The sequence below is a fragment of the Panthera uncia genome (assembly GCF_023721935.1).
Source record: "Panthera uncia isolate 11264 chromosome C1 unlocalized genomic scaffold, Puncia_PCG_1.0 HiC_scaffold_3, whole genome shotgun sequence".
Taxonomy (NCBI): Eukaryota; Metazoa; Chordata; class Mammalia; order Carnivora; family Felidae; genus Panthera; species Panthera uncia.
In genome coordinates, this window is record NW_026057584.1 from 10,000,359 (window position 1) to 10,020,901 (window position 20,543).

Here is a 20,543-nt window from a genome sequence, read left to right on the forward strand (position 1 = left end):
ATTCCATAGGGTGCAAGTATTTTTCTACTGCCATTTGTCTTTTAAATATATAAAAAGTGTTTTGTTTTCATATACCATATTTTATTTTCATACCATTAAATCTCGATATTTTCCTTCGCTTTCTTTTCTCCTGTACTTTCATGTTACAAAGACCCACCCGTCAAGATCTTATAAACATTCTCCTATATTATCCTGATAACGTACGAGTTAATTCTGTGCCTGCAAATCTTTAATCCATTTGTGATCTTATGGGAGACAAAATGCAATCTTTTCTCCAGAAAATGGAGCAAGTCTCCGACTGCCTAGTCAGCGCTCGCTCTTGGGTGTCTCTCAAAGGCACCTTGAGCTTATAGATTTTCTTCTCCTTTCCTTCTTTGAATGTTGGCTACCTCATTAAGTGGTATTACCAGCACCTCAAGTTGTTCCGGCCAGAAACCAGGGAATCATTTGGCACCCTCGTCCTCTTCTCCCTTACCTGTGGCCAACCACCAAAGAATCCTAGAACCTCTTAGATCTCACTTCCTGGAGCTGACGCCAGGCTGCCTTCACCTCCTGCCCACACTAGCGCAGCCCCCCTCGCCGGTCTCCCCACGCCCCTTTACCTTCACCCCTAACACATCCTCCACGCTGTGGAGATCTCCTGAAATGAAAATCTAATCCCTTTGCTGCCCACTTATACGTTGCCTGTTGGCATTTCATTGGTTTTTAGAAAAAGATGAAAGCCCTCAGTGTGATTGCCAAGAACCCGGCAGTCTGGCACCATCCGGTGCTTCCCGCCCTGCCCTCGTTGGTTCCCGAACACCACGTCAGGGGCTTCTCAGCAGCGTCCTTCCCTCCGTCTCCTGCCTCCTGGTTTCCTCTGCTCCCCACCCCCCTCCCTCCGACCCCTAGGACTTCTTCACCTTACTCACCCCGATCACAGGGAGCGGTAGGACCCTTCCATGAAGCAGTCTCCAGCGTCACTCTAATTGGTCTTTGGAAACAACGAATGTCTATTTCTATTTAGCCTGTTAAGCCAGAACCCTGTTCTGGCTGCAGAGGACCACGGAATGGTTCCCAAAGTTGTTTGGAGAGCTGTGCTGTTAATATGTTTTACAGGACACTCGTCCCATGAGATGCTTCTTGGAAAAAGCATCTGTGGCCAAATTTGGGACATGGTACATGCTATGTGGAGATTCATAAGGGTGTCTGGGAACCACAGGCTCTAAGAGGTCTTACAGTACAGAATCTTATTTACCTTTGTTTATCATAGCGCCTTCTCTCCCCCTTAAAAAGAACTGCCTGCCCTCTTTGACTTGCTACCCCGGAACCAAATACTCTTTCATTTTAGCAATACTTACTCTCGAGCTCAAAAGCTCCCTAATTGACTGAGTGCAATGAAGTAGGCCAGTCCTTGTATAATTAAACACACAATGCAATGTCACATTTATCTTAGGGAGTTGGTGGTTCGGGTTTATTTTGCTCTTTTCTCTCTAGGTTGTTTTTGGGTGGGACCTTAGATTATTGATTTGAGGCCCCTCCTCATTTCTAATGTGTGTATTTAATGCCATAAATTCTCCTGCCAACAGTTCTTTGGCTGTGTCCCACAAATTTTATGTCCTATTTCATTGTCATTTAATTTGGTTTAGGTGCCTTTAGATTTTCTCTGTGATCCGTGGAGTATTTGTAAGTGTGCTAAGTAGTTGGGGCTTTTCTTCCCACACACTTTTGGGCACTTCTGGGTTTCTGGCTTCTCTGGCATCCAGTCTGGAGGATATGAAGCCGAAAGAAAGCTCGGGAGCTCACTGCCATGTTGTTCCTTGGGTCCTGAGTTTCCCAGCCCTTCTGTCTCCTGACTCCTCAGGGTCTCCTCATGTTTGTTTTCTATATCATGTTAAGGGTTTTTGCTTGTACTTCGTTGGAGGAGTAGAAAAAATGTTTTTGCTTCACCATTTTGGAAAAAGTCTCATCCTGGCTGTTTTTAGAATTTTTCCTTGATTACTGGCATTAAACAAATTGATCGCGATGTTCCTTGGTGTGATTTTTTTTTGTTTTTTAAAAGCAGGCTCCACACCCAACATGGGGCTTGAACTCATGACCCTGAGATCAAAAGCCACATGCCATACTGGCTGAGCCAGCCAGGCACCCCCTTAGTGTGATTTTGTTGGTATTTATCCTGCTTGGGGTTTGTTGTAATTCTTGGGCCTGTGGTTTTATACTTTCATCAAATTTGGAAAAGTTTTTAGCTATTCCACCAAATATTATTTTCTGCCTCACTCCCCTTTCCTGGGACTCCAGTTACATCTGTTAGACTACTTAACATTGCACAATAGGTCGCTGAGTCTCTGTTCAGTTTAACATAATTTTTTTTTCCCTGAGCTGCAGTGTGTTTAGCTTCTGTTGCTGTTGTGAAGTATACTGGTTCACTCTGCAGAGTCTAAATTACTATGAAAACCATTCAGTTTTGTTTTTAAGTCCAAATATTGTATTTTTCATATCTAGAAGTTCCATTTTGTTCTTTTTTATATCTTTCATTTTTGTCCTCATTTCGTTCGTGTTTTCTGTCTTGAGCAAATCCCGTGTTTACTCGCTGTCATCTGTTATTTCTGCATCTGTGTCTCTGGATTGATACTTCTTCTGGTTACGGGTCACGTATTCCTATTTCTTGGCACAGCTAGTGGTCGTTGTGTGGATGGATGGTCTTTGTGAGTTAAATTGAGTGACTGGGTTTATCGTGTTTCTTTTTTATGCGCTGGCCTTTTTCTCTGGCGGGTAGGTAAGTTACTTGCTGGCCTGATGGATCCTTTCAAGTGTTTTGTTTTTTATTTTATTTTGGGGAGTCGATCTGCGGTCGCCATGTCTCTAGGGATAGTCGCGCCCCGGTACTGAGGTGTGACCGTTCCCTCACTGAAGCACTGGGTGATCGGCGAAATACCTGCCTTCTGACTCGTGAGACTTTGAACACTTACTTCGCAGTCCTCCGTGGGCTCTGGGAACCGTTCGTCTCTCATCTCGTTTGCTGGGCCTGTGGCACTCCAATCTCCTCACGCACAGTACTCAGCAGCACACTCGAGGGGACGCGGCGTATTTCTGATGCTCTTTTTCTGACCGGCTCTGTCTCCTTTGGAGTCTGTCCTACAAATGGCAGCTACCTTGTCCTCCACAAACTCTGGTTCTCCTCAGTTCAGCGAAACACTGTGTTCTAAATGGGCTCCAGGCAGAAAGCCAGGACGATTCTGGTACTCAGCTGGTTTGTTGGCCTTCTCTCGCAGTCACAGTCCTGCCCTGCCTGTTGTCTAATGTGTTAAAGTGTTTTTCCTGAAATATGTATGTTTCATCCACTTTACAGCGGAAGGCCAAGAGAGGCTTCAGTTACCCCATCGCGGCAGAAGAAGTTCCAAATAATTTTTATTTGTTTTATTTAATTTTTTATGAGTTTATTTATTCATTTTGAGAGAGAACAGGGACAACACAAGTGGGGGAGAGGCAGAGAGAGAAGGAGAGAGAGAGAACTCGAAGCAGGCTCCATGCTGTCAGTGCAGAGCCCGACGCAGGGCTCGAACTCACGAAACCGTGAGATCATGACCTGAGCCAGAACCAAGAGCCGGACGCTTAAATGACTGAGCCACCCAGGCTACCCCAAATAATTTTTATTTTATTTTATTTTTTTAATTTTTTTTTATTTTTTTTAAATTTTTTTTTTCAACGTTTTTTTATTTATTTTGGGACAGAGAGAGACAGAGCATGAACGGGGGAGGGGCAGAGAGAGAGGGATGCACAGAATCGGAAACAGGCTCCAGGCTCCGAGCCATCAGCCCAGAGCCTGACGTGGGGCTCGAACTCACGGACCGCGAGATCGTGACCTGGCTGAAGTCGGACGCTTAACTGACTGCGCCACCCAGGCGCCCCCCACATAATTTTTAATATTCATTTCATCTGGAATAAAATACCTGTGAAGCACAAAGGATTTATAGTTAAAGTACCCAGACCAGTGCCTGGCACACAGTAGCTCTATATTTAGTACTTCACAGGTATTTCACAGTAGCTCTGTATTTAATACTAGGTATTATGATTATAATAATTTTTATTGATCTGATTCAGTGTGGGCTGTATTAATCTAAGGGTTTACTGGTAGCAGTGACTTTTTTTTTCTTTCACTTTAATTTATCTGAGTAAAGCATACAGAATTAAACAGTACCCTTGTAACTTTGCATAAGTACTATCAAATCTGATGCCTGCTGTAGACTGCCTCTTAGAAAGTAGTAGATTGGAAAGCAATTGTAAAAGACTTAAAGTTCAGACTATGATTTCCAGCTTTAGTCAAGTAGAAATGTCATTATGTATTCTCTTTACAAATGTTATTCAAGCACAACAGTGATTTAAAAGTAATTGATTTTTCCCCAACTCAAATAAAAAAAAAAAAAAAGTAAGCGAGTCAACAAAAAAGTCATCTGGCTCAAGCCAGCAAAAGCATAAAGATTTATTAAGTCAACTATGAGTAAGGAAAGGTTATAGAATATACTAAGAGCTCTTCTAATAGAAGTCAGAATGCATATTGCTTCAATGGAATGGCGGGGTGGTGATGTGCATATAAAAACATAATGCTCTTACTATGGGGAAATAGAAATGATTTACATACAAATGAATATAGATACACCAAAGTTGCTCTCTATAATTCATAGTGAATCTTCAAATACTTTGCTTAAGACTAGCATCAGAAAGCATGATCACTGTAAGGCAGAGAAGAGCAGTCATGTTTGGGAGTCTTCCTTGACTCCCAAAAATTTTTCTTGAGGGGCTCCATCATCAAAATCACCCCACATTCCTACTGCCAGCCTATGATGTGGTGAAGGCCTCCAGCTGAGAGCCAGGTGGGGGGATAGCTGATTCAACTAGAAGCGTGGGTACATCAGTCTGTAAGATAGGCCATTAGAGTAATCTAAAGATACCTGCGCAAGATGTGTCCCTCCAGGGTTTGGCCAGAACACATATGCTGTGAAAGTAGCTGCTGGCTATTTGGGCCCTAGACTGGAATGGAGTTTATATCATTAGCTAGTATCATTTAATCCCCAGTTTTGCTCTGAGGACACTGGGGTGAAGAAATCCAGACTGGGATAGGCTTGAGATTCTTTCTGGGGCCCAGTCCTTTGGATCTGGGTCTTTGATATTTCATTGATATCTAACAGTTCGTTCTATTTTCCCCTGCCATTCTCTATTCCTATCCAATCCTTCCAATCTAGTGGGTCCCAGGAGGAGACTAATCTAGGGATCTTGGACCTCTCCCAACTACATTAACGCCCCCTGGAGATTCAAGAACCAATACATGCATCAGGACTAGTCTGGATTTGGCATTTACCATTTATCTGGATCAGGACCCTGGATTTGGCATTCACCTCCCTGGCCCAAAAAACTCTGGACCCGAGGAAGAATGGATGGGCCAGACTAGCTCTAGGACTTCCCAGAATTTAGGGGATTAGAAGGGTTTGGCACTGACATTGGACTTGTGGAGTGGAGTGGAGCTTTTGAGTTTTGCGATGTGGTAAAAGCATGAAGCCGGGCTGTTTCTGCAGCTACAGCTGCAAAGGTAACAGAGCTAAAGACAGCTATTGTCTAATAAATACCTCAATTAAGCTTGTCTTCCTAAATGGTGGGAAAGTAATACTGAGGTATATATTTGTGAAAGCCTTTGATCTAATCCTTTTAATGTTTCTCAGCACGTTCTTGTTTATGTGTCTCCTCAACTAGCCTACCACGTAATGCCGGTTGTAATCGTTCAGTCTATGCCCTTTTCCACCCAGAGCGATTGCCCCATTAATAGAAAGACAACCTTTGAAATAGGTTAGTGAGAGGCAATCAATTTCATGTCTTTCCTATTGATGTAAATGACTGTATTTATTGCAGGAAACAAATTCACTTAGACACTACTGAATTATAATCAACCTAGCAGGGCCTTGAAGTAGTAAATGTTTTATTCGACAGATTTTACTTATTTAAAAATAAAACCGTCAGATGCCAGGTAAGAAGCAAGTGTGAAATGAAACAGACATGACATATTTCAATGTGAGATTCCTCCTCTGAAATGGGCTGGGAGTGACATACGGTGGGTTTATAAATGCGAGGTAAACCAGTAGCAGATAGAAGAGTAATACTAATTAAGTAAGCCTGGAAGTAATTACCCAAGTGTACATTGAAACATTGCCTTTGAAAACGGACAAAATATTTGATTTTGCTCCTTTGCTCTACTCTATGACTGTAGCAGTCATAAATGCTATGACTACAGGGTTTTTTTTTTCTTAATTTGTTTTGTTTTTTTGACTACCACTTTTTTTGAAATTTTTTAATGTTTATTTATTTTTGAGATAGAGACAGAGCATGAACAGGGGCGGGGCAGAGAGAGAGAGGGAGATACAGAGTCCAAAGCAGGCTCCAGGCTCCGAGCTGGCGGCACAGAGCCCGATGCAGGACTCGAACTCATGGACCGTGAGATCATGACCTAAGCCAAAGTCAGATGCTTAACGGACTAAGCCACCCAGACGCCCCTGACTACCACGTTTTACATGTACCTAAGCAAATAGAGATACATTTTGAAATTTTCTTTTTCTCATTTCCAAACTTTTAAGAAAGGTTGCCTCAATTGGAAGTATCCCCTTCCATTCATCTGATGAGATGCCTTTCAGTCTGAAACGCATACCCATTTTGTATTGACTTGTAGTATAGCTTAAAATCAGTGACGACGGCCTTGTTTGTGTAACTTGTGATAACAAGCTATTTCCTGTAAGCTGGTGTTTGGACCAGTGACATCAGCCCATGTTCTGGTTTGTTGGTTTAAACCAAGCTCTTGCTAACGGGGTCAAGGATGTCCCAAAGTGTCTGGTCTAGGCAGGGTCAGGAGCTCCAGATCATGTTTTTCATCATGAGGGGAAAGGCGGACTGGAATGAACGTGGCTTTCCTGGGGCCACATTTCCCGGAGAAGATTGTGTCAGAGGTAGGCTAAAGTGGACCTCAGAACTGTCTTTTCTTAAAGGGGGAGCTGATGTTCATCTTGTGCATTTCAATCATTCCCAGAAACACAGCCAGGGATTTGGAAAGTGAAGTGAGTTTTCATAAATGACTTTGGCTAGGCACACAGCTGTGCCCTAGAACTATCCAGAAAATAGTCACGTGTCCATACTCACATTCTCAAACACTTGGCTACAAAAAAAAAAAAAAAAAAGAAAGAAAGAAATCATAACTGTGAGTTTTCGGCTTTCTGGAGTTTCAGAAAAATAAATAAGAAGAGTCAGCTGATGAAATTCAAAATAAAATAGACTTCTTAAATAAAATCAGGAACCTCAGTCCACTTTTCCAGTAAACCTCAAAAGGTGTATTCAGAGATGAGAATCAGCCTCAGTTAACCATTTGACTACAGGAGATTCTTTCTACCAGTGCTATTTTCTTTTCTTTTCTTTTCTTTTCTTTTCTTTTCTTTTCTTTTTTTTTTTTTTTTACTCTTATTTAAGCAGAAGGCCCCTTGTCTGGAATTCGGGGTCGATTCTGCACTTTATATACACGGCAAATTGGGCTCCATTGCTGGAGACCATGGTCCCAGCCTCAGATCTCCGCTTTGCCAGAGAAGGGATGTGACAAAGTTGGTAGTGTAGCCAGCTGTCCCATTGCTACTTTTCTTTCTCTCCGTAGGTGAGGAGTGTGACATCGACATAAATGAATGTGACAGTAACCCCTGCCACCATGCTGGCACTTGCCTGGACCAGCCCAACGGTTATACCTGCCACTGCCCACACGGCTGGGTGGGTGCAAACTGCGAGATCCGTAAGTATATCTGCTGTTTTTAACATCACATTTTCATTTAGCACCAAGAGGATACTGACCGTGTCCAGGTGGCCTCCATCACCCACAGATGAGCAGTGGGGCCAGAGGGCTGACGCCAGTCCCAGAGGAGTACCTTTGCTCATTGCTTTCTGTCCCTCCCCCTTCCTTCCTGAGCCTGAACCCAGCCTTTCTACTGGGATACGAATGTGCAGATGTCATCCAGAGTTCACTGCTGCTCAGACAGCCAAAAATGTGCCTAACTGAGAAGCATTCGAATCGTATCAGAAAACAGAGGCTTTGTGTTAAAAACATGAAAAAGCACACAGAATATAAATTCACTTTGCATTTATGTCTTCAAGTGTCTTCAAACGTATTAGGTTCCTTCAGTTGCCTGGAGAATAGTCCAGTGAGGACGAGGGTAAAAGAAAACCCGAAAAAATATTTTGAGCTGCTGAGAGCAAATTGTTCTCTAAAGATGAGCTCCCAGAAGTTTGAAAATGTCATAATCAAGATATGTATTAAAATAATGTATCTGCGGGACCCCCAGGCGGCTCAGTCGGTTAAGCATCTGACTCTTGATTTTGGCTCAGGTCATGATCTCAAGGCTTGTGAGTTCAAGCTGTGCATTGGGCTCTGTGCTGACAGCATAGAACCTGTTTAGGATGCTCTCTCTCCCTCTCTCTTTCTGCCCCTCCACTTCTATCTCTTTCTCAAATAGAAACATTAAAAAATTTTTTAAAAATAATGTGTCTGTTGGGTTTTCCATTGTTTTGGAAACTGCTAAAAATTCAACTATGAGACGTATTTTCTTCTAATTGCAATTCATCGGGACCGTGGATCTTCCATAAAAGCTCCCCCTGGGCTCTCTCATCCCTCCCCATCTTTTCTTCAGGTAGAGATAGTTCATCTATTGTGTGAGTTTGAAAGGAGGCAAATATATAGAGATAGCCTCATTTGTCTGTCTGTCTGTCTGTCTGTCTGTCTCCTTCCAGGGCTGGCTGCTGGTTACCTCTCTTCCTCTATTCTGTGTTTCAAGAATAAGCTCTCCTAGGGGGTCCAGCGCTGCCTATGGCTGCATGGGCCTGTCTCATTCTTCATGTGTCTGAGGAGGAAGGTCACATTCTCCGGTATCAGTGTGACCGGTAATATTATTGGGGCTCCTACCAGCTCACTCTTTGTCTTTGCTTTTGGTTGAGAGACTGAGAGAGAAAGAAGGTAGTTATTTTTAGGTCTCTCCGTCACCAACTTTCCTAAGCACCCCTAGACAGCGTGGTCTTAGGACCAACTGGCCTTGCCGAAGATGGGTGGGAAATACTCTTGTGCTGAGGAAAGATATAGAAAGGGATGCTAATGGCTATGAGCTGGTGTAGGATGTTAAGGCAAGAGTAGATATAAGATGTTAAGTCCAGTCTGGTGGAAAGCATCCCAGACTTAGGTCAGCAGGACCTTTGTTCTTCCCCTGGCATAACACTGATTGTGTGGCTGCATTGAATCATGCTGACATTCAGTTTACTTATCAGTAAACTGGGGCCAGATTTCATTCTAAAATTTGGTAATTCTGTTAGAAATGACCAATTTTGTGCCTTAGGGCAGAATAATATCTATTTATAACTTTTAAATCTTTTTTTTAAAAAAGTTTACTTATTTATTTTTAGAGAGAGAGACAGAGGGAGATGGGGGCCGGGGTCGGGGGGGGGGGGGGACTCGAACCCATGAACCGTAGATCATGACCTGAGCCAAAGCCAAGAGTCGGATGCTCAACCAACTGAGCCACCCAGGTACTCCTATAACTTTTAAATCTTAATTATGAAGATAAACATATAAGAAAGTATGGATAAGAAGTCAGGGACACACAAGACGCCCTCAAGAAGCTTTAAGTAAAGTCCTATAATTATAAAAAATCTAAATTTTACTTCATTCCAGTGATGATAATATAGGAAAAAGATAGGAAAATGAAAAGTGTAAAAGTTGACTTCAAATTCAAGGTCCATCATGCTCAGCTGTGTAACCTGGACAAGCAAATGTATCTCATGGAGTCTCATCATTCTCACCTTACAAGACAGTGATGGGGAAATGCTGTGAGGATCAAAGGAGGCAAATATGTGCAGATTTCTGCAATGCAGTAGGCACTAAATAAATGCTAGTTTACTGTGGCTCATGTACCGTGAACTACTCCTTGGGAGGACCAACCTTAAGCAACTGTCTTTTTGGATGATGAGTGCCAAGGGCATGGGCCACACGGAGTGGCTGGATGCAAGAGGGCCCATCAGACATCTTGGTCCACACTTGGGCTCCCCGTTTGCCCAGAATAGCACTTTGCATTTGGTAATCTCATTTCCGCCTCTCCATTAGACCGAAGGCGCTAAAATCAGTGTCATCACAGATTAGGCTCAGCTGGGTTCCAGTGTTGGATGCTTCCATCCTTGACCTGAAGGTCAGAATGAAAAATGTGCATTTGAGGTTTGCTGTGACATGTAGCTGATGGCCAGTGTCTAGAGAACTGGGTCTGAATCAATGAATCAAATGGATGGATCTAAGGACCAGGAGTGGAAGTAGAGTGGCCAGGGAAGATTCAAGAGGCTTCAGGCCCCGTCCCTTTGAGGTCCCTTCCTAACGCTGAATTATCTGTGATCTTCTCAAGTGTCCAGAAACCAAGAGGAGGGTATCTGGATGGTGCAAGGTCGGATGGGTAGATCTCAACAGGAAAGCTCAGATGTACGCAGAGAAGAGGGAGAACCATAAGCCCACATAGGCTCCATAGCAGGGAGGCCTGTGAGTTGTCAGAGGTGGTCCGGGAGCTTCCCATCAGCCTCACTTCTGCCTCTGGAGGCCACATCGCCTGCCTCCCTCCCTTGCTCATTCTGCTTCAGCCACATCATCCTGCTTTCACTTCCTTGGATAGGTCAAGTTCATTCCTGCCTTCAAGGCCTTTACCTATCTGCTGCCCTATGCCTGGAGTGCTCACCTTTCAGATTTTAGCACAACTTTCTCCTTCACTACACATCGATTAACCTAGAAACTCGCCCCTTTAGAGTTATTATCTGTCCCCTAGTCAGTAATAAGGAGTAAAAATCTAGCAGACCACGAAGATTGATCAAAACCACCAAGAAAACTGACCCAGAACTATCTGAAAGGATCATTTAAATAGTTGTTGTGTTTTATATGTACCCTGAAGCAAATGCAAACCTTAAGTTCCGGAAAGTACCAAAACAACCTAGTGAAATTTGTCTGCTCTCGACTCTTGCCACCTGAGACGGATAACAATTTTGGCTTTGGATTTTAATAAAAATTTTGCCTTCCTAGAATCAAGGTCTAAAAAACCATAATTCCTATAAATGTTTATATAGTGGTGTTTTGTGTCACCTGTGTAGGAACTGTGAGGTTTCTACAGTTAGCGTTACAGTTAATCTTGCTGACTGACAGTTGGACAGGTAAGTGCATTGAACAATTGAATCTCTGCCTCAACTATTAAATTAATGATATTCTACAAATAGGCAAACAGGCCATCCTGGATTTATAATTCAACTAATAATCAAGGGCCTCTTACTATCGACACTGAACACTACACCCAGGACATAAAGGTTAATAAAGCAGCCCCTGCCTTCAGGAGCTCATCATAATCCAAGGGTGGCTCATCATAGGTGGTGGGGTTTCTGTAGGTTTTGTACAGGCTGCTCTGGGAACCGAGGGAAGAGGGGACCCTCTTGGGATCCTCCTCCCCAAAATGCATGGAATTTCATAATGGTTAAAGAAACTCATCACATGGCTATGTTGGTTGGGTTCTTTGGTTCTCATTTTTGTATAAACCAGGATATTTTAAAAATTAAAATTAACCTTCCTTCTCATCCAGATCTCTGCTTTACTCCCCAAATGTAACAATTATTAGCCATTTATTGTTTATTTTTCGAGATGCATTCGGTCAATATTGTAAGTCCTTTTTTTTCCTCCCATAAAAATGGAACTATTCTATACATACTGTTCAGCATCTTGCTTTTATGATTAACAATATATTGATATTTGTAATATATAGAATATTTGTCCATGTTGGTTTATGCAGATCTACCTCATTGTTTTAACACCACGTGGCTTCCAATCTAGCCCATCAAACCCTTTCTTTATATGCAGCCAGAAGCACCTTTTATTGCCTTTTTGTTTTTAAGTTCATTTATTTATTTTGAGAGAGAGTAAGAGAGAGTGCAGGCGGGGAAGGGGCAGAGAGAGGGAGAGACAGAATCCCAGGCAGTCTCCACACTGTCAGTGCAGAGCCTGATGTGGGGTTTGAACTCATGAACTGTGAGACCATGACCTGAGCTGAGATCAAGAGTCAGATGCTTAACCAACTGAGCCACTCAGGTGCCCCTTCTTTTTGTTTTCTAGAAGTATATGGTCTTTTTTCTTTTTAATTTTTCCAGTTATTTTTATTGTGGGAAAATACACATAACATGAAATTAACTATCTTAATCGTTTCCAAGTGTATGGTTCAGTGATATCAAGTACATTCATACTGTTGTGCAGCCCTTACTACCATCCATCTTTGTAACGCTTTTCATCTGGGAAAACCAAAACTCTGTCCCCATTAAGCCCTAACTCCCTGTGACCCCTTCCCCCAGCCCTGGCAATCACCATTCCACTTTCTTTGTTTCTTCTTTTTTTTAATCTCCCCTTGTCCCTCACATCCCAGCCTCTGTTAACCACCATTCCACTCTCTGTTACTATGAGTTCAGCTTTCTTTTTTTCTTTAGATCCATATATAAACCAGCTTACACCATATCTGTCTTTCTTTATCCGACCTGTTTCAACTTAGCACAATGTCCTCAAACTCATTCATCCACGTGGTTGCATCTGGAAGAGGCATCTTTTCAACGTGCAAATCTGAATACTCAGACCCTTCTCCCCACCACTTTCTCTCCCTGCCAGTGCTGAGCTCCTATTAAATTGCATTTATAACTGAAGACCAAAGGCCACACGATTGCCTGTGGAGCCGCGGGAGGGAGCTCCTCACTCAGCCCACCCCTGGCTCGCTCCCTCGCTCCCTCGAGCAGCCACCTTGTCGCCCTTCCAGTCTCTTGTCCTGTTCCCCATCTTCCCCCCTTCCCTGGGGTCTTTTCCTGGGACCATGTTCTCCCTGGTCTCCCTCAACTCTGGTTTTTACCTACTTACGTGGAGAGCCCAGCTTCCTACAGACCCTTACTTCTAGAGCAATTCTCATTCCCCAATTAGATGGAGATTTGCCTTGTCCTTTCCAGTAGCACCGTGGAGGTGGTCCTTGATTGGCTTGGCACACTTGTATGTCTACAGCTACTATGGGATCATTTCTTTGGTCTCTGTACCCCTCAAAAGACGGGGAACTCCAGGAGCCAACTGTGTACTTTCCCTCGCTCTTTATCCCAGCATCTAGTGCCATGCCTGGCACATAGTAGGTTTCCAATTAATGGCTGTTCAGCAAGCAGATCCTATGAAAGAGGTGAGCTTTTCTTTCCATTCCTTTCCTACGCTGTCCTCTTCTGAAGTTTAATGAGAGCTCTTAATCTTTTGCGATCTCATTGACTGCCTTGCTTGTCCAAATAACTCTTAGCTACGGAAAGCAGAAGGTAATTTGAAAGCCCTCCTCTCAATTAGTCTAGCAGCAGATGGTCTCAAAAGTTATCTAGCTGTCTGATGTCCACACATCGCACACTCACTCTCTTTTTAAATAATATAGGTGAACACATGAACGAGCCTGGCTACGTTCACGTAGGTAAATTAAAAAACAGATCTAGGCAATGTGTTCTAGAATGAAATTTATAAATCTAATGGTGTCTCCTTCGGTGGAGTGGTGGTTGTTGCTGGGTCTGGTTTTAGTCTCATCCTGGCCACAGGTGGTCTGTTTGACCCCGTGCAGCTGCTTAAGTCCAGCCTCTCTCCCTAGCTCCAAGGGCTACGTTACAATTGACAGGTAAATGCAAACACACTGTGGAAAACACAAAACCTTAAACAAACTGAGTTTGAAACCTAGATACAAATGGTCTCGCAGACCCATAAGCAGGCAGTTTGTGTGCACGTGTCCCTGGTCATGCACCTGTTGGGGCTGATGGGATCATTCCATCGAGCATCTTCCGGTGCACAGCTCCTCTCTGAGCTGTGCTGTAGCTGGCATAGTGAATGGTTCATGCAGCGGGACTCTGGGATGCGGCAAAGTGATAGCTCGTGAGGGTCTCGTGACTTATGCCAGGACTGGAGGTGACAGCTTCGGCCACCTGGTGCAGATCCTCTTGATGCTTCCAGACCGAGGTTGGATTTACTCAGATCCAGCCTGGTTCCAACCCGATTAGTGAGTAAAGCAGCCACATTCACTTCTACCAGAAAAATTTCAGCCGACAGTAACATAGGAAAAGAAAAAAGTGGGGGTAGGGGGAGGAGGAAGCAGAGCTTTTCAGAGGAATTTCAAGAACGTTTTCCCAAAGGTTCAAACAGCCTGGAATGCAGAGTTTGGGGAAGTAAAGCAGATGGCCAGAAACGTACGCAGCGTAGGCAGCTCAGGCCTGGGACGCCGTGCTGAGCACGTAACCCAGCGCCGTTGTCTGTCCACGGTAGCGGCCGGACCGCTGTGGGTCGTGTGCTCGCTGTGGATACACAGTTGATACGAATGAGCTATTCACATGAAGTTCGAAATCAACTGTGAGGGCTCAGCGGGAACTCACGTGGCCCTGCCATAGCAATGGGAGCGGAGCCCTCTCCCAAGTCGGAGTAGAAACATCGCTGGCTGCCCTTGCGGTGATGCTAAGTGGCTGTTACGGTGAGGTCTGAGCGTTGGACTCCAGCCTACAACCGAATTTTTCAGAGAAGGTTGAAATAGTTGCAAATCAAGTGAGTCCTGCGTTTCTTCCAGCCAGAAGAATGAGTGACTCTCAGTGTGAACCAGGCATTGCCAAATTAAATGCCTCTGATCCGGGACGGAGGCTTCGTTCTCGTTTCACAGAACACCTTCTCCCCTCCGTGGCGACCGTTCACTTGCCGTGATTTCTGTCAGTCCCTCTGGCCATATGTGAGCTGGTTCGGACAGAGCCGGGACTGCGGTCATGGTCAGTCTCACTGCTGCACGGACCTCGTGAGCTCAGGCAGCCAAGCTCACCTGGCAAAACCAGACCTCAGGGGTCTTGGTAAAAACTCAGGAGTCTGAAGTTCTGGGTGTGAACACACTTCACTCATCTCATTCTTCTCAAACTCTCAGGAGCCATCAGGTTTGGGGGCATGAGTCCCTTTTCCGTTAGGCTTCTAGAAAGGGGATCTGCACACTTGGCCTTGTTTGGGTGTCTCCCTGTGCTCTTCTTCAGATTGTAACCGTTCAAGGTAAAGCATAGCCAGTTCTCAGATTCCGTGGTCTCTGAAGATGTAGCTTGGGTGAGTGTGTATGTATGTGCCCGCACATCTCACACATTCCTGCAGAGTTTGGCCCAGTGAGAAGAGTCCGAGCATTTCACGGGAAGACGGGCCCGTCCACACACCCACCCCTGAATCCCATTTTCAGGCTCCCGTAGTCCTAATGTGAAACCAGTCGTCTCGAGGTGCTGGTGCTGTGAGTCCAGCACAGAAGGCATCCCTTTCCCACACGAACTTGGCTTCTCTTTGGTCTTATGTAGCCCTTTTTATTTTCCAAACTTCCTTTCAAGTCCTGTTCACATTATCCAGAACATTCCACATGTGTGCAGGTCTGTAAACAGTTCATACTTTGACACTCTTGACCTGTGCCACGCATGAGATTATGTCCCATTCGTCCATTTATTTTCCTGCTCATACAGGTTGGTGTTTTTTGAAAGGGCCCAGAGCATTGCTCAGTAATCCTGAGCTCGCAGTGCGTGCCTCAGAGGGCAGTGTCCTGCTTCTCCTTATCCTTTATCTCTCTTCCACCGTGACACCTGCTCCTTTTTAGGACCACCCACCACATGCCCAGCAGCAGACTTTCTTACTTTTCTTCACATGTTTTCTAACTGGTGCCTACAATAAGCCATGGGGTACGTGTTGCTATTTTCATCTTATAAATGAAGAAACGAAGTCTCAGGGAGGTCATGTAAACGTTGCAGCTAGGATTGAAGGCAAGGTTGGCGTGATCCCAAGGCCCACACTTCTTCCACTGTTATGCTGGAAGATAATCCCATGGATGTTTTCTTCAACTAATTTATTGCTGATTTTTAAATATTTTTATAAAAGGAATACATTATTCTTTTGAAAGAAGCTGGAAAAGACGGAGGAGTATAATGAAGGAAATAAAAATCACTTGTGATTCTGCCTCCCATTGACCTCTATTGTCAGTGTGTTCCTGGGTGAGGCAGACTTGGGTCTAGATTTGAGCTCACCCAGCTGGTGATGCCAATTTCCTATAAAGCAGAGAGAGAAAATAATGGATCTTCAGTTGGTTGTAATGATTAAGTGAGATGTTTTCAAAGAGCTTAATGTTCGTCATTATTATCACTCTGTCTTGAGCTTTTCAGTGTAGAGTTAGGCACTTTGAGTTCACATGTGACTGTACTATATGGGTAGGTCCTGTTTGGCCAACTGCTTTTGTTCTCTTGTTGGAACAAAACATCTCTTAGGGCGCCTGAATGGCCCAGTCGATTAGCCATCCAACTCTTGATTTTGACTCAGGTCATGTTCTCGCAGCTCGTGAGTTGGAGCCCCTCATTGAGCTCTGTGCTGACAGTGCAGAGCCTGCTTGGGATTCTCTCTCTCCCTCTCTCTGCCCCTCCTATGCTCGTGCTCTCACACACACACACACACACACTCTCTCTCAAAATAAATAAATAAACTTAAAAAAAGAAGAAAACATCTCTCCATCTCACTAAGAGTTGAGTATTTAAGTTGTTTCCCTTTTTATTTTTCTTTTATAAATTGTTTTGTCTACTTGTGGGACAGAGAGAGAGTGTGGGGGTAGGGCCTCTGGCTATAGCTATAACATTTTATTTCTTTAAAAAAAAACCTGAATAACAATCTAAAGCAAAAATGGTTCAATACGAACTTTATTAACTTTGAACAGTATTAACTTTGAGTGGTGGGTACCTGGGGGTTGTGCTTATTTAATGAACCTTTTTCTAAATGTATAGTATTTGGCCATTTAACATTTAAAAGTTCTGATGCTCAGATGAACGTCCTTGTATATAGGGCTTTACGCATTTATAGGACAATTTCCCCAGCATAAATTCTAAAAATTGGAATTTCCGGGTCCATTAAGTCTACACAAGGGTTGAGTATCAATTTGCACATCCTCATTTCTGCACACATATCAGCTGTGGTTATCAAATCTTTTATTTATTAAAAAAATTTTTTTTAAGGTTTATTTATTTTTGAGGCAGAGAGAGACAAAGCATGAACAGGGGAGGGGCAGAGAGAGAGGGAGACACAGAATCTGAAACAGGCTCCAGGCTCCGAGCTGTCCGCACAGAGCCTGACGCGGGGCTCTAACCCATGGACCGTGAGATCATGACCTGAGCCGAAGTCCGATGCTCAACTGACCAAGCCACCCAGGTGCCCTCAGCTGTGGTTATCAAATATTTTAAATACTGTTTGGAATGGATAGAGGAATTGCATTTTTAAAGAATTATGAAAGTAAATAATTTTCTATTTGTGTGTCTTTGGTAGATTCCTTTTTAAATTTTTTTTTTAAGTTTATTCATTTTTGAGAGAGAGAGAGAGAGACAGAGCGTGAACAGGGGAGGGGCAGAGAGAGAGAGAGAGGGAGACACAGAATCCAAAGCAAGCTCCAGGCTCTGAGCTGTCAGCACAGAGCCCGACGCGGGGCTCGAACTCCCGAGCCACGAGATCCTGACCTGAGCCGAAGTCAGACGCTCAACCGACTGAGCCACCCAGGTGCCCCGGTAGATTCCTTTTTATATTTTTGCCCATTTTTCTATGGTGTGTTCCTGGTTTTTCTTAATGATTCATAAGAGGCTCTTGTATGTTAAGGACATTAGCCCTTGATCTGGGTTATCCATGGAAAATAATTCTTCCCAGTTGGGGTGGCCCTTGTATTTTAGGTTGCTGAAGCAAGGTCAGTGAAGACCTTCCTGTTACAAAGGTCACAACTCACACCCAGGCCTTTGCTTACTTTCGCCCCAGACCTGCAGTGGAAGTCAGGTCACATGGCGGAGAGCCTCACCAACATGCCCCGGCACTCCCTCTACATCATCATCGGGGCCCTCTGCGTCGCCTTCATCCTGATGCTCATCATCCTCATCGTGGGCATTTGCCGCATCAGCCGCATCGAGTACCAGGGCTCTTCCCGGCCAGCCTACGAGGAGTTCTATAACTGCCGCAGCATCGACAGCGAGTTCAGCAACGCCATCGCCTCCATCCGGCACGCCAGGTGGGCTGCGTGGGGAAGGGAGGGGGGAGGAGGGGAGAGCCCGCTGCCATCTGGGTGCGTTCCTGGGAGGCGGGTGGTGTTGCGAACAGGAATCCACACCTGCAAAGAGGATTTCATAGACGAAAGCATAGGTTCAAGGCATACTGGGGACAGATAATTGGGCTGCTTTATAATTTGCTGCTAGCTTACTGTTTGCATTGAATACATTCATTCATTTAATTTGTGTTTATCCGTGCTATAAATAGCCGATTCTTAATCACTGTGTAGGAAACGTTTTTTGATGATTGCTTTTTGGAACGTCTTTAGCTGTGCTCTCCAAACAGCATAGGTAAGCAGTGACATTCGATTTAGCGGCTTCCTTAAGGAATGACAAACAGCTTTCATTCTGCTGTTGGTGTACATATTCTAGAAAACGATGTCCTTTTCTGGAGGAAAGACTCCTGGAGGGACGAGGTACCACACCAGTGGTGCCACAGAGAAAGCAGGAGTCGGGTGTCCGAAGTGTGGCATTTAGTCCCAGCCACCCCATTACTTGACTCTGTTTCACACAGACCATTCAAGCCTCTGCAAACACTGGTCCCTGAACAGCGAAAAGTCATGTCTCCCTTAGTCAAGGCAATCAAATTAAATTACAAATAGTAAAGGCTTGTATAAAGAGATAACATCCTATGTATTCTCCAAATCTATAACACTAACAAAATCAGCTAATCTAACTTTTTTTTACTTTTAAAAAACTTTTTAAAATTATTATTTATTTTTGAGAGAGAGGGAGGGAGACACTGAATCCGAAGCAGGCTCCGGGCTCTAAGCTGTCAGCACAGAGCCTGACGCGAGGCTCGAACTCACAAACCGTGAGATCATGACCTGAGCCGAAGTTGGACGCTTAACCGACTGAGCCACCCGGGCGCCCCCATATTTTATTTTTGCACAGGATATTTAGTACAAAAACGAGCGCGCCAGTGTTTGTTAAAGGAAAGCTGTTTTCTCTTTTAATTGCTAGAATGATCTAAAGTGCACAATTCAGGAAGTCTGTGCTGTAGTGAAGAGCGGGCTGAGCTCGGTGTCTTCAGATTGGGGTCATGAGAGCTAGTAGCTGCAATACCTCTGTTGGGAGGCCGTGTAGTCGTCTTGATCAAAACACACGCAGCTCCGGATTCCGTCTGAACGGTACAGAGGCTACGAGGTTCAGAAAGTTTGCTTTCTGCGCAAGGAAATCCCCAAACCATTTCTGAGTCAGGCCCTACGTGCTGCTCATCACTGACTCCTTCCTTTAAGGGTCAGCTTAACAGCACAGCCTCCGGGAAGCCCTGAGGCCAGTCCCTGCACGTCTTGTTTATTTGACTCGTCTGCCAGCCTGTACACAAAGGGCCGTTTTCTTTCCGTCTTCAGCAGGTGCTGGCACATAGTAGACCCTCCTTCCTACAATCTGAGGTCTGTAGTGGCAGGACGGTCTCTGTCAGGGATTGGTGCGGGATGTCTTGACCTGCCCGAGAGGTGACGTCATTCCAGGGCAGCAGCCTCCCAGGAGTGCCGGAGGTTCTCCGAAGTCACCGGGTGAGAGGTGAAAGCTGTAAAAAGTGGAGGCGAGGAGGCAAGCTCCTCTGTTGCTCAAGAGTCTTCTCCCTCTGTTCCCGGAGGTGCTGAGTTCACCGGGAAGGAGCGGAATCGGCGGCGCGACACCGGGGTGTGTTGGGAGACCCAAGAAATCAGGTTCCCTCCACCCCCGGAGGGATCTCTGGCCAAGACCCTTTTGTGTTCAAGAGGAGTAGTTTATTTCAGCCCCAGCATAGTTAAGGATAGATTCTTCTGAGCTTCCTGCTTAGATAGCCCGCTAGGAAGATATTTAGCTGGGTAGTCTTGGAAGGAAAGAATTAACTTAAAAGCATTTACAGACCCGGTTCTTATTTGGTGCTGATTTGTATCAAAAATATTTACTGCAGAATTCCTAACCAGTAAGCTCCTCCATGCACCGGTGACTACCGATAAAGCCACTGAAATTAACACAATACCTTCCCCGATATCTGGAACGTTCCCTCATAAACGTTTACTCAGCTACGACCTGTGGTTTCTACAGCCTGGCTGTCTAGAGGTCCTGGCTGGGTCTCTGGCTGGTTGGCCCCTTTTCACTCCTTTTTCCTGGAAACCCTAGAAAAGCATTGAAAAAAAATTAACCCTTTTCGCTATTACCTCCTCCCTAGTTTTCAGCAGTGACCTGTAACTTGCTCCCACTTCCCAGCCTGTCTCCCAGCTGCTGGCCCGGAGGTGACATGGGATCTGAATGCCATCAGCTGAGCAGCCACGCGGGACGAATACTGAGTGGGTCACCTGTGGCATTCACGAGTGACCGAGGCAGCGTCTGGTGATTCCGATGTCAGCTCTCAGTTGATGCCGGTGCTGGGCTGTGAGGAGCCCCTTTCT

The 20,543-nt window shown here is 44.7% G+C and overlaps 1 protein-coding gene across 1 annotated transcript in view; it reads left to right on the top strand.

Moving 5' to 3' along the window:
• Positions 1 to 20,543, top strand: part of DNER (delta/notch like EGF repeat containing) — a 316,523-nt gene that overhangs the window by 291,150 nt on the left and 4,830 nt on the right. Inside the window, exons 11-12 of the mRNA XM_049614770.1 lie at positions 7,658 to 7,789; positions 17,879 to 18,125. Of these exons, the coding sequence (XP_049470727.1) occupies positions 7,658 to 7,789; positions 17,879 to 18,125 (379 nt within the window). The remainder of the gene's footprint in view (positions 1 to 7,657; positions 7,790 to 17,878; positions 18,126 to 20,543) is intronic.